The sequence below is a fragment of the Bufo gargarizans genome, chromosome 4, assembly GCF_014858855.1.
Source record: "Bufo gargarizans isolate SCDJY-AF-19 chromosome 4, ASM1485885v1, whole genome shotgun sequence".
NCBI lineage: Eukaryota > Metazoa > Chordata > Amphibia > Anura > Bufonidae > Bufo > Bufo gargarizans.
Window position 1 is genome coordinate 241,578,415 of NC_058083.1, and position 12,380 is coordinate 241,590,794.

At 43.4% G+C, this 12,380-nt stretch overlaps 1 protein-coding gene across 1 annotated transcript in view; it reads right to left on the reverse strand.

The window, feature by feature from the left end:
* LOC122935352 (collagen alpha-1(IX) chain-like) overlaps nucleotides 1-11,521 on the reverse strand; it is a 115,672-nt gene extending 104,151 nt beyond the window's left edge. Inside the window, exons 1-6 of the mRNA XM_044291117.1 lie at nucleotides 11,444-11,521; nucleotides 10,267-10,350; nucleotides 4,786-4,806; nucleotides 3,535-3,609; nucleotides 3,372-3,407; nucleotides 3,227-3,289 (exon numbers count right to left, since the gene is read on the reverse strand). Coding sequence (XP_044147052.1) covers nucleotides 3,227-3,289; nucleotides 3,372-3,407; nucleotides 3,535-3,609; nucleotides 4,786-4,806; nucleotides 10,267-10,350; nucleotides 11,444-11,521 — 357 coding nt within the window. The remainder of the gene's footprint in view (nucleotides 1-3,226; nucleotides 3,290-3,371; nucleotides 3,408-3,534; nucleotides 3,610-4,785; nucleotides 4,807-10,266; nucleotides 10,351-11,443) is intronic.
* Nucleotides 11,522-12,380: the final 859 nt, after the last annotated feature.

Sequence of the window (12,380 nt, forward strand, 5' to 3'; positions counted from 1 at the left end):
CTTCAAGGACATTTTTGAAAGTTTTTGCCCCTGTTATCAGTGTATCAGATTTAGATATTATTTGATGTTTCCTACAATTAGTGTAGTAATTGCTAATGGGTTATCTGTGGCAATATTTAAGGGGTTTTCCCACAAAAATAGTCTGCAGTTTAAAAACCAGCACCTGGATCTGAATACTTTTGTAATTGCATGCAATTAATAATTTTGTATAGCCACTGAGTTATTCAATAAACTCTATCTGTCTAGCACCACCTGCTGTTTGTTTGTTTTCTCATTTCTCTGTCCAGCTCACTGAGAAGGCCGCACATGCTCAGTTCCATCCTTCAAATGCCTCCGGAGCTGAGATAGGGCGGGTACTGCAGCAGAAAGGACACATCCCCTTAGCTGCAGCAGAAAGGACACATCCCCTGAGCTGCCAGCTTTATATAAATCTAGCAGAGCAATTGGAGAATGAATGTGGAGATCTCTGGATCCATGTGAGGTACAGGGCTGGTTCTAAGCTTTGTTAGAAAGAGATGTCATGTACTATGTGATGTCTGATTTTCATTCTATGTATTACTCATGGGATAACTCCTTTAAAGGGGTTGTCTGGGTTCTAGAAATTGGTAGGTCATCAATATCAGATCGGCGGAGGTCGGACAACCGGCACCCCACCAATCACCTGAGCTTCAGGAATCCAGCAGCGCCATTACACAGTGGATGGACCTTTCTACTTCCAACTCCATCCACCGTGCTATTTCTTGCACCGGGGGTTCCCGGGGACAGCTGATCATTGAGAGTACTGGGTATTGGACCCTCACTGATCTGATATACCTAGAACCCAGAGAACCCCTATAATAAATGTAAATATTCCACATTATGGGAGCACATTGTGTACTTTATTCAGATTTCTGCATTCATGCGTTTATGGCCTGTATTAGATATTAACAGATTATCTGACCAATTTGTGCCCAATCAGACCAATAGTTGGTGTGTATAACAAAAGATCTGTGTGTGTAATAGGCCACCTGACCAATGATTGGTCAGATAATCTGTCGGTGTAATACAGGCCTAAGAAATATGTGAAAAAATCTGTGTATATGCCCAAGAGCAAACTTTGAGGAAAAGAGCAAAGGGTTAACACAAGTTTGTCCATTTCTGACATTACTGCTACGGAATAATTGAAAGTGAGCAAACAGTACAAAAACATTCGTCCAAGTGGCTAAATCTTCATGAAACATCAAAGAATGGGTGCGCTGGGCCCACAACAGGTAGCAGGAAGTCCCGAACCCCAGAAGGCCAGAGTGCACTAATTGGGACTTATTAGAAATGACATGGCCGGGGTCATTTTCGGAGCTCGCAGTGCACGGTGTTACAACATGCTGCGAATTTTAATTGCTTTCTACATCATTCCGCTAAATGAATTCCTATTATCCATCATCTTCAAGTGCAGATTTTAGCATCTGACTTAACGTCTGAAGCCTGTATTTTATGAACGTCTATTCTCAGCAGAGTGCAATGCGTCAAACGGTGGATCCCAGAAGTTAAGTGACAAATTTGAGTCTGCTGCGTCTGCATATGGACGTCTATATAAGTTTCCAAATACATTAAAGGAAAACCTTCCTTGCAGACCACCAACATGTACGAGATGTGTTAAAAATGGAATTCTCAACAGCGACTACTCCGACTGTAAACCACGGAGGTCCCACACTGGTAACATATACCGTCAGCAAACTGCGGAGCCTTATTCTCAGGCTGAAAATAATTCAAGTTTCAAATACCATTAGAATTGTGTATTTAATACACGTAAGGCCTCAGGAAAAACACGCATCCGCAAAATACAGATGATGTCCATATGACATCCGTGTTTCATCCGTTTTTTTTTTTGCTGACTCATTGACTTCAGTTGGTCTGCAGTCCACATTTTCGGGCAAGTATACGACATGTTCTATCTTTCTGCGGAACAGACATATGGGTGTGGAAAGCAGATCATCCGTGTGGTTTTCTGCCTACGTATGTCTGGTCACAAAGGATAGACTGTGCCCTATTCTTGGCTGCAAAATGCAGTCCACTGACCCATTGAAGTCAATGGGTTTGCGGAAAAAAATAAAAAACGGATGCAACACGGACGTCCTTCATAATTTTGCGTATCCATCCTGCTAAATACATTTGTGTGGCTGAATACTTAGAATACAGGCCGCATATTCTCTGCAAACTCATATCAGCACAATATGACAGACATACAATATGATCAAAGTAAGCAAGCCGTTGGGCAGGGAGCTATGTGTCACCTCAAATAAAGACACCGGGTAAAGAACCGTCTGCTATGACACAGAGAACATTGTCATACCATATGTTACCGCCTGATGTATGAGGCAGCATTCCTAATCACCGTGTACATGGCTAGGCAGCTGTCAGTATACTGATGGATTATCACAACGTCCAGTATACGATCTGCAGTCATCATTTCCTTGTCTGCTCCCTGGAAAGCTGTGTGACAACTAATATGGCCACCATCATGTCACCCAGCTCTCATCAGCAGTGCATTTCCTTCAGTCTCTGTTTTCTCAACCAGATCTGACATTCAGGAACCTTGAGGGGCTACCATGGGGCCATATGAGTCGTCACCCAGCTTTCCCAGGAATAGCTAGAATCAATCAGCTGAATACAATCTGTAACATATTGACAGATAATTCAAAAGTTCAATGGCACTTACTACAGACTATGATATTAGATATAATAAAGCTGATTGAGATGTTGGCAGCAACTACCATCCAAATTTTAGAGATATGCCCTATTCCTTCTCTAGCCTTCCTATATTATCCAGAAATAATGGAAATAAAACGGTTTTCCAACATAGTCGTGTCAGTAAGAACAGACAGAATAGCAGATTTCAGGCATAGCAGAGCCTTTAGTCTGCAGTCTCTGTGCCAAATGACAAACTCAACCCTGCTGCATATTATGTACTGCATATTAATAACAAACAGGATTTAGTGGATTGGAAAAGATAGAATATAGACATTGCTATATGAACACCTGGCCATTTACTTCAATTGTATGTACAAGGGAGGTCTGTGAATGGAGCTGGGAGATCTGAGGCACAGTCATCCTCTCCAACACAAGTCTATGCGCAGACAAGAAGCCCTCTATCCAGACACAGCATAGACGAGATGTCTACAGGGACCTCCCTCCCCCTTATACGACCTTGGCATCTCTAAAAACACCATGCAACACTGAATCTACTCACATCGGCTCCTGGCTCGCCTGGTAACCCGGGAGATCCTGGTTTGCCTGAATCCCCATCTGCACCCTGATAAGAGAAAATATCACAATTACTAATAAGACAAGGTTAAGAACACACAAGAACAGTCACAAGGCTCAGGGAAACTTACTGGAGGGCCTGGAGGACCATCTGGACCCCTGTCTCCCTAGAAGAAGCACAGACAAATCACAGCTACATTCAACACATGGGTGACAATAGGTGTCCAACAGATCCTTACTAAGGATGCACCTACAGACACTCTCAGGTCAATCAGCTCTAATTGTCATACTTACATCAATGCCATCTATGCCAGGAACACCGGGTGGTCCGGGAGGACCTTCTGGTCCAGGGGGTCCCGGGGGCCCTCTCTGATAAAACAATAGGATACATTAGGAATAGTGTAGATGATGCATTGCATAATACCTAATACTGCAGTGCTAGACTGAACATACATAGCCGGCTGATCAACTTCTAAATGAGGAGCATTAGTAGTCAAATGCTTTATTAGGTGGCATCTAATGGGCTTTCACCTGGTAATGGATCAAATACAGATTTAAGATAGTAGGGCACTCATTTATCAACTATTGTCACACTATAGGGTTTTATCTCTATGTGACATCTGGAATTATAGACGGTATATATATATATATATACACACACACATAGTGGTCTATTCTATGGACGTTTCAGCCTGCCATGGGTGGAGTGTGTCCACTGTTCAGCCCCTGCAGCAGGATGAATGCACTCTTTCTTATTTTCATTTTTTTTTTTTATCCATCTATTTCTGCAATATCCTTAAAAAAGGTTTACAAAGAGGACATTGTGAGGTGGAGGTCTCTCCTCTGCCCCCCTCCTCTATGTGCAGAAGACCTGGGGGTGGGGGCGGCTTCTAGTCCATCCCCCAAGATGTGAGCTGGCCCAAACTTCTGTCCTGAACTCTACCTGAAACCGTGAGCCCTGCTCCCACATACATCCTAGATCCCCTCCTGAACCTTGTACTGCGCCCTCATTCACCACGCATTAACCCAACATCCCTTCCTTGTTAACCCTTTATCGCCTGAACCTGTCTGCATAAAACCCTTGGTTATCTAGTTACATTAACCCTGCTACCCCTGTGCTGTCCTCCCATTTAACATATCACACCTTAACCCCTCTCTGTCCCTAGTTAACCCTTTCTCACAGTACCCTCATTCTATGTCTCTCCAGGCTGGCTGCCTTACTGTTGCAGTCAGGCGGCTGGTGTTCAATTGGCATGTAATTGGCATGTCTAGGGAGTGATTATGTAAAAGTAGTCTACTTGAAAGCATCATCTTGCCCTTGTGTGTAAGTAAGATAAGTGCAGAACATTATGCAATATTTATCAGGTACAACTATGAGCAATCACTAACACTGTCACAAAGTGCTGGAAACTGGCCACAAAGTAGCCAAACATACATCAGTTAACACTTTCTTTGCTGTAAGTACACATTGCAGACACATTCAGGCAGGTGATGGCACTTCTAGAACCTCTAGCCCTACACAACGGCATTAAATCCATCTCTTACCTGGATCATGACCTGGGTGACCTGGAAAAGACAAGTGAAGGAAGTTAGATGACACTTACTTGAGCTAAGGAGATGCTGACGAGGTGTAACACTAGCACCAGCACAAGGGCCCTGCTATCCCTGCCACTTTTAGCCATGGTGGGACTTATGGCCAGGGAAGAAATCGCAGTATCCTTAGCCCTTGTCCAATATTAGGACCCACAAGTAAATCCCCCAAGTGAAAGAGCTAACACAAGTAGCAAGGTAAGCCCTGGAGAAGACTCAGAGCCTTATGTTTATTAATGTTCTGGGAGGAGGGTAGTAATGATTGGAGGATACCATGGTTGTGGGATGGGAAAGGTAGGCTGGTGAAGGTCCCTTAACCCTTCCTCCAGCAGCTGGGACTGTAATCTAACACTACTGGTACATTTACTTGGAGCTGCCAGTAAGGGGTTACTGACCTCACTGACCTCCCTTTTCAATCAGGTATAATAACTCCCTTTTTATTGGACCAATATGAAATTCCCACGCAGTCAACCCGTAACCCACGTCTTATCAGGAAGCCGCCTGGGAAATGACTTACATCTAGTTTTTCTAGATTATTTTTATTTCTTTTTCATCACTTCTATAAATGTTATATTAACCTTGCTGAGACTGTGAAAACCTGAGCCACCCACGTATTAATGCACATTCAAAGAAAATTCTTCCCATAAAAAAGAATGTAATATGAGACATTGAGAGGCCCTCTTTTGGCCAGATGTTAATAATCTGGTTATGGGAAAGCTGGGTAAACCAACATGACTTCCGTGTTTCTTCAACTCCTTAGGTCCCTTTCACACGAGAGTGATTTCCGCGCGGGTGCAATGCGTGACGTGAACGCATAGCACCCGCACTGAATCCTGACCCATTCATTTCAATGGGTCTGTGTACATGAGCGTTGTTTTTCACGCATCAGTTCTGCCTTGCGTGAAAATCGCAGCACGTTCTATATTCTGCGTTTTTTCCCGCAGCCCTGGCTCCATAGAAGTGAATGGGGCCGCGTGAATAACGCATTGCATCCGCAAGCAAGTGCGGGTGCGATGCGTTTTTCACTGATGGTTGCTAAGAGATGATGTTTGTAAACCTTCAGTTTTTTATCACGCGCGTAAAAAACACATCAAAACGCATTGCACCCGCGCGGAATAAACTGAACAACTAAACGCAATCGCAGACAAAACTGACTGAACTTGCTTGCAAAATAGTGCGAGTTTCACTGAACGCACCCTGAACGCATCCTGAACGCATCTGGCCCCAATCCGCAACGCCCGTGTGAAACCAGCCTTAGGCTGGGTTCATACGGGCGTGACGGATTGGCTCAGGATGCGTTCAGGGTGCGTTCAGTGAAACTCGCACTATTTTGCAAGCAAGTTCAGTCAGTTTTGTCTGCGATTGCGTTTAGTTGTTCAGTTTTTTCCACGCGGGTGCAATGCGTTTTGATGCGTTTTTCACGTCACGCATTGCACTCGCTTAAGGTGGGAAAATATGCATCAAAATTTCACCAACATTTTTGTGCACATTTCTGGAGCAAAGTGAGACAATTAGTGGGTGATATTAACTAAGCTACTTTCACACAGGCGTTTTAGCTTTCCGTTTCTGAGATCCGTTCAGCGCTCTAACAAGCGGTCTAAAACAGATCAGTTTTTTGCCCTAATGCATTCTGAATGGAAAAGGATCCGCTCAGAATGCATCAGTTTACCTCCGTTCTGCCTTCATTCCGCTTTGGAGGCGGACACCAAAACACTGCTTGCAGCGTTTTAGTGTCCGTCTGATGAAACTGAGCCAAACGGATCCTCCCTGACACATAATGTAAGTCAATGGGGACGGATCCGTTTCCACTGACACAATAAGGCACATATGGCTATGTTAAAGATAATACAAACGGATCCGTTCTGAACGGATGCATGCGGTTGTATTATCTGAACGGGTGCGTTTGTGCAGATCCATGACGGATCCGCACCAACCGGCCCCCCTAGCGCCAGACACGCTACCACACACCATCAGTGTGGCAGCATTTGGATTGTGTTCTTCCACGTGTGTACACTAAGCTCCTGATGATTTGTGTAAAGAAACGCGTCGAGCAGTACTGAGATGCTATGAGTGGGAGTTTTAGCTAGGTTTAGGGTTATGGTTAGGGCTGGATGGTTGGTTATTTAGGGCTGATCATAGGAGTCAACATTCCTGGGTCCCGATATTTAAAGGGGTTCTGCACTTTGTTTAAACGGATGATCTATCCTCTGGATAGATCATCAGCTTCTGATCGACGGGGGTCCAACACTCGGGACCCCCGCCGATCAGCTGTTTGAGAAGGCAGCGACGCTCCAGCAGCACTGCGGCCTTCTCACTGTTTACCGCCGGGCCACCGGCCCACTGACGTCACGACTAGTATCAACTTGCCTGGGCGCGGCTAAGCTCCATTCAAGTGAACAGAGCTTAGCCGCGCCCAGGCCAGTGATACTAGTCGTGACGTCACTGGGCCTGCGGTAAACAGTGAGAAGGCTGCGGCGCTGCTGGAGCACCGCTGCCTTCTCAAACAGCTGATCGGCGGGGGTCCCGGGTGTCGGACCCCCGCTGATCAAATGCTGATGATCTATCCAGAGGATAGATCATTAGTTTAAACAAAGTGCAGAACCCCTTTAAATTGGGGAGTTGTGTACCTGGACCTAGCACAGCCTATTTGGACACTCGCCATACTATACCAACCCCCCCCCCCACCCTTTTCCGTTGTGCACGTACCATGTATACCCTCTAGGCGTGGACACCAATTTGTTCATGTCCTGTATCCAGTATATTAGAGTATATTAGGGTGACCGTGCGGCATCTTGCACATTTGGCTTGGCTGAAGACTGATAGGGCATTTCTTTAAATGTATTGGAATGTACACGACTTTGATGTTCACAGTCTTTGCCCTCTCTTGTTAGCCCTCTGCCCGCCCTATGTTACTATACCATAATTGGTTCTAGTGTGTAGGGTGTTTATATATATATACATCCCCTTATTTTTCCTTGTTTATTTGTTATTAAATAAAGAATATTTTTTAACGGCTCTTTCCACAGTGATAAAACTAGCTATATTTAGAGACGTGTACCTATTAAAAAAATAATATTGACAGTGAATTTGTTAAACTGTGATATGGCGGCTGAATCGCAACATAATCTGTCAGATTTATCATTACATCACAGTAGTTCTAGCGGTGACCTTATTGTTTTTGCCAAAACTACATAGAACTAAGAAATTGTTTTAACTGTACAATTCACTGATTGATTATTTTATACAGTTTTGGTTTTTTTTTTCAGTTAGGGGAAACTTTTTTTTAGCAAATTCATTTAAATAATGCTTTTATCATTACATGTATGATGTACATTCAAACTATTTTCCAGGAGCACTTTCTAATCTACACTTTGATGTACCCATTGACTCCAAAAGGCAAATATATGGCAAAAGAGTGTACTGGGACGAAACTGCAGTACCTGGCACTGTCACTAGGAGATTCACAGAATATAGGTATACAGACCGATATGAACAATGAAATGGCTGCAGCTCTCGCCCAAGCTCTTCTCTTGAAAACCCCTTTAAAATTAACACTGTGGCCTTTTCTACTTTGATAACCTGTCAACTAAGGCTACTTTCACACTGGCATTTTGGTTTCCGTTTGTGAGATCCGTTCAGGGCTCTGACAAGCGGTCCAAAACGGATCAGTTTTGCCCTAATGCATTCTGAATGGATAAGGATCCACTCAGAATGCATCAGTTTGCCTCGGTTCAGCTCCGCTTCGGAGGTGGACACCAAAACACTGCTTGCAGCGTTTTTGTGTCCGTCTGATGAAACTGAGCCAAACGGATCCGTCCTGGCACACAATGTAAGTTAATGGGGACGGATCCGTTTTCTCTGACACAATCAGTCACAATAGAAAACAGATCCGTCTCCCATTGACTTTCAATGGAGTTCATGACGGATCTGTCTTGGCTATGTTACAGATAATACAAACGGATCCATTCATGACGGATGCATGTGGTTGTATTATTGTAACGGATCTGTTTTTGCAGATCCATGACTGATCCACCCAAAACGCGAGTGTGAAAGTAGCCCAACCTTGTAGACATAGTTCACTGAACATAACATATATAACCCAGCATTAAACAACAGCTATAAATCTAGTTATGCAAATTTTTTAATATTTGGGTACAGTTGTCATGAAATGCATGAAAGCACATGCACAAAGACGCTCACAGACAGTAGATTGCTAGTTCATTTAATATACAGTTAAAGCTTTCCAAATTATCTCCATTTTGAGAAGACCATCCCTTTATCAAGAAGAGACTTACTATAATAGATTTTCATCTCCATCATAAAATGTTCATACTGTCCCTCTTGTTTGAGAGGATCCTCTAGAATAGGCATCCTCAAACTGCGGACCTCCAGCTGTTGCAAAACTACAACTCCCAGCATGCCTAAACAGCCTACAGGTATCAGCCTACAGCAGGGCATTGTGGGAGTTGTAGTTTTACAACAGCTGGAGAGCCGCAGTTTGAGGATGCCTGCTCTAGAAGACCATTGATGCAATTTTGGGTGGTTGTCTCAAATTGGTTTCACTATAGTTTTTTGGGGCAGATTTATGAAGATTCAATGGGTCAGTCGGCACTCTGTGGTGCATGTGTCTTAGGGAAGGCATCCCATGCAGATCATAGCGATAAAAGACCAGCACTCAATTTTAGTTGTCTTGCATAAATCGTTTATTGCCACATACTTATTAAATGTGACGCGTCCTCAGACAGTTACGGAAGGCACAGGCTTGTGCTGAAACGTGTCACATTTAATGTAATGTATTTAAAGTATGTGGCAATAAACGATTTATGCAAGACAACTACAAGTGAGTGCTGGTCTTTTAACGCTATAGTCTAAAAGTGAAGATCACCAGAGTGAAATGCACCATGTTTAATAGGAGGTATATGGCTCTTTAAGGGGTTGGCCAATTTCTGGCTACTGTTGAAGAATGTGTTTGTAAGATGATTATATTGCACTTACTAATATAGCATTTGTTGATATTGTGCACCAGTTTCTATATTTCATAATGTATGCCCCTTTCATATACACTGGATAGGTGCTTGCATTGCTGGGAGTTTTGTGCGGGTGCAGTGTGGAGAAGACTGAGTGATGTGTCTGGTCACACAATCCTCCATCAGCAGCCATCTTATGGACAGGACCTCTATGTGGACAGGACAAAAGACTTGGCCACCAAGGAGCATACTTTATGAAATATAGAAAATGGCACAGAATTTTATCAAGGGCTATATTAGTAAGTACCATATAGCACATTGGTCAACAATACCCAGAAAGAGGATAACTCATGTAATACATTTGGAACTTCTTTCTTATTAAAACAAAATATGACATTTTCAACTACTATGCTCAAAGTTAGAAAGTATATTTAGATATCTAGACATATAACGCCCTATATGTACTTACCGCTCTCTTGGCCTCTAGCTCTGTGCAGGACTCTCTCTCAGGTCTCAGAGGATCACAATGAATTAACATCCACTGGAGGTCAAACTGTTTGAGAAAGCGGAATTGTGTCAGTTTTTATGGATAACCTGTTATGTAAAGCCAGTACATAGAAAATATCAAAAGCACTTCTCAAGCATGAAGAATAATGTGCACAGAGGGGGTCATTTATCAAAGAACAGTGTTTTACCCCTGTACCGCCACTTGATGTACTTAATTCATGATAAGGTGCATCGTTAGGTAGTCCATGTGCCAACATTGAAATCTACTCCAGCTCACAGCAGGAATAGATTTTGATCATTATTTATGCCAGTAAACTAACATAAATGATAGTGAATGTGCTGAGGTTACTCCCCGTTTTCAAAAAGTAGAAACTCCACTTGCACCTAACAGGGCCAAAATAGATGACCCCCCCCCCCAGAAATACAGTATTCATGAATATATATGTACAAAGTATATGTATGAAACACAGTACTTCTGACTCATTTGACGGTGTATATAGATTATTTGAAACTGGAACTATTAAGCGCTCCTGGAAACTTGAAGTTGCTCTGAATTGGAAAATTGATCAAAGCAGTATTAGTTGACCAAAAAAGTTGTGACTTATGTAATAAATACAATGTGCGACCCATGGGCGTTGTTAGGTCAAAACATTCGGGGCTTGAGCCCCGGATGTTTTGTCCAGTACCCAGAATGTTATGCTGGATTGCTGGTAAAAAAAAATTGGCTATTCCAGGGACCTTCAGTGAACGGGGACTGCTGAAAGGGGTTAATAACTACTGTGAAGAGGGCACTGCTGAAAGGCGTTAAAGTACAAGGGGGGTCGGGGGAGGATCTGTGGGGTTGCCCAGATGGCTAGGCCCTTCACAGTAGTTATTAACCCCTTTTAGCAGTCCCCGTTCACTGAAGGGGGACTGCTGAAAGGTGTTAATAACTACTGTCAAGGGGGGACTGCTGAAAGGGTTAATAACTACTGTGAAGGCCCCCCTCGGCGATAGAGGCGTGGCTTCATGGGGTGGGGCATGGCTTCACGGGTGCGTGGTACAGTGGGCTTGTGCCACGGATGTTTTCAGACCCTAGCAACGCCCCTGGTGCCACCTAACATGATTGCAGTTGTTTTGCTAAGTGATGCCCATCGCACTTCAATGATGTCATCTGTTAAATAGGTGACATAATTTCCTAACTCAGTGACCCCAGTGTAAAATCTTCTAACAGACATAACTGTTAGGCCACTTTCACACAGCCAGTGTTTGCCCAGTGTTTGATCAGCGCCTACACAGAGATAAGGTCCACTCCTGGCTTTGGCTCACAATCACTGATGAAAATCACTGATCAAATACTGACTTTGTGAAAGCAGCCTTAAGGTCGCTGATAATATGGGTCTGGTAAAGCACAGAGCAGGGAGGGGTAGAGCAAGCAGACAACTGCATGGAACTAAGGCTTTGTGATGTGAACAGGGGTATAGTCTAGAGATGAGCGAATTTGCTTTCGAGAGACCTACGCATAATACTCTACTGGAAATGGAACGTGCAAGTCAGTTCTCCTTCCAAAAGGAAAAGAGTACCGAATGTCCCCTTTTTATACTTCTCTTAATGAGATAATAAATGAATCTTCCTTTATCAGTTCACCTTCCAAAAGGACAAGACAACTGCGTGCCCTGGTTAGCCGAGTGGCCTTTGTTAGGGTCTTGGCGGTGCTCTTTCTCATGTGGGAGACCACCTAGTATGCACAAGGAGTATTGTAGTCCAGCCAACACTGAATATATGCAAATTAGAATATCTTACTTGTACCGGGATCAAATAGGCTTGGTGCTTTTATATTTTTTTGGGGGAAAAAAGCTAACTGAGTAATTTGACTATCTTCACCAGAAAACCAAAGGTATGCAAATTAGATTTCCTAGAATTGCACTGATTTGAGGATATCTCCAGGGGAAAATCTTATTATGAAAAAGCATTGATTGAACAGTTTGAAGCTACCACACGGGAAACCTGGTGGTAGCCTCAAAATCTTCAATCTGTGCTTTTTCATAATATGATTTTCCCTTGGTGGTACCCTCAAACTGTTCAATCAGTGCTTTT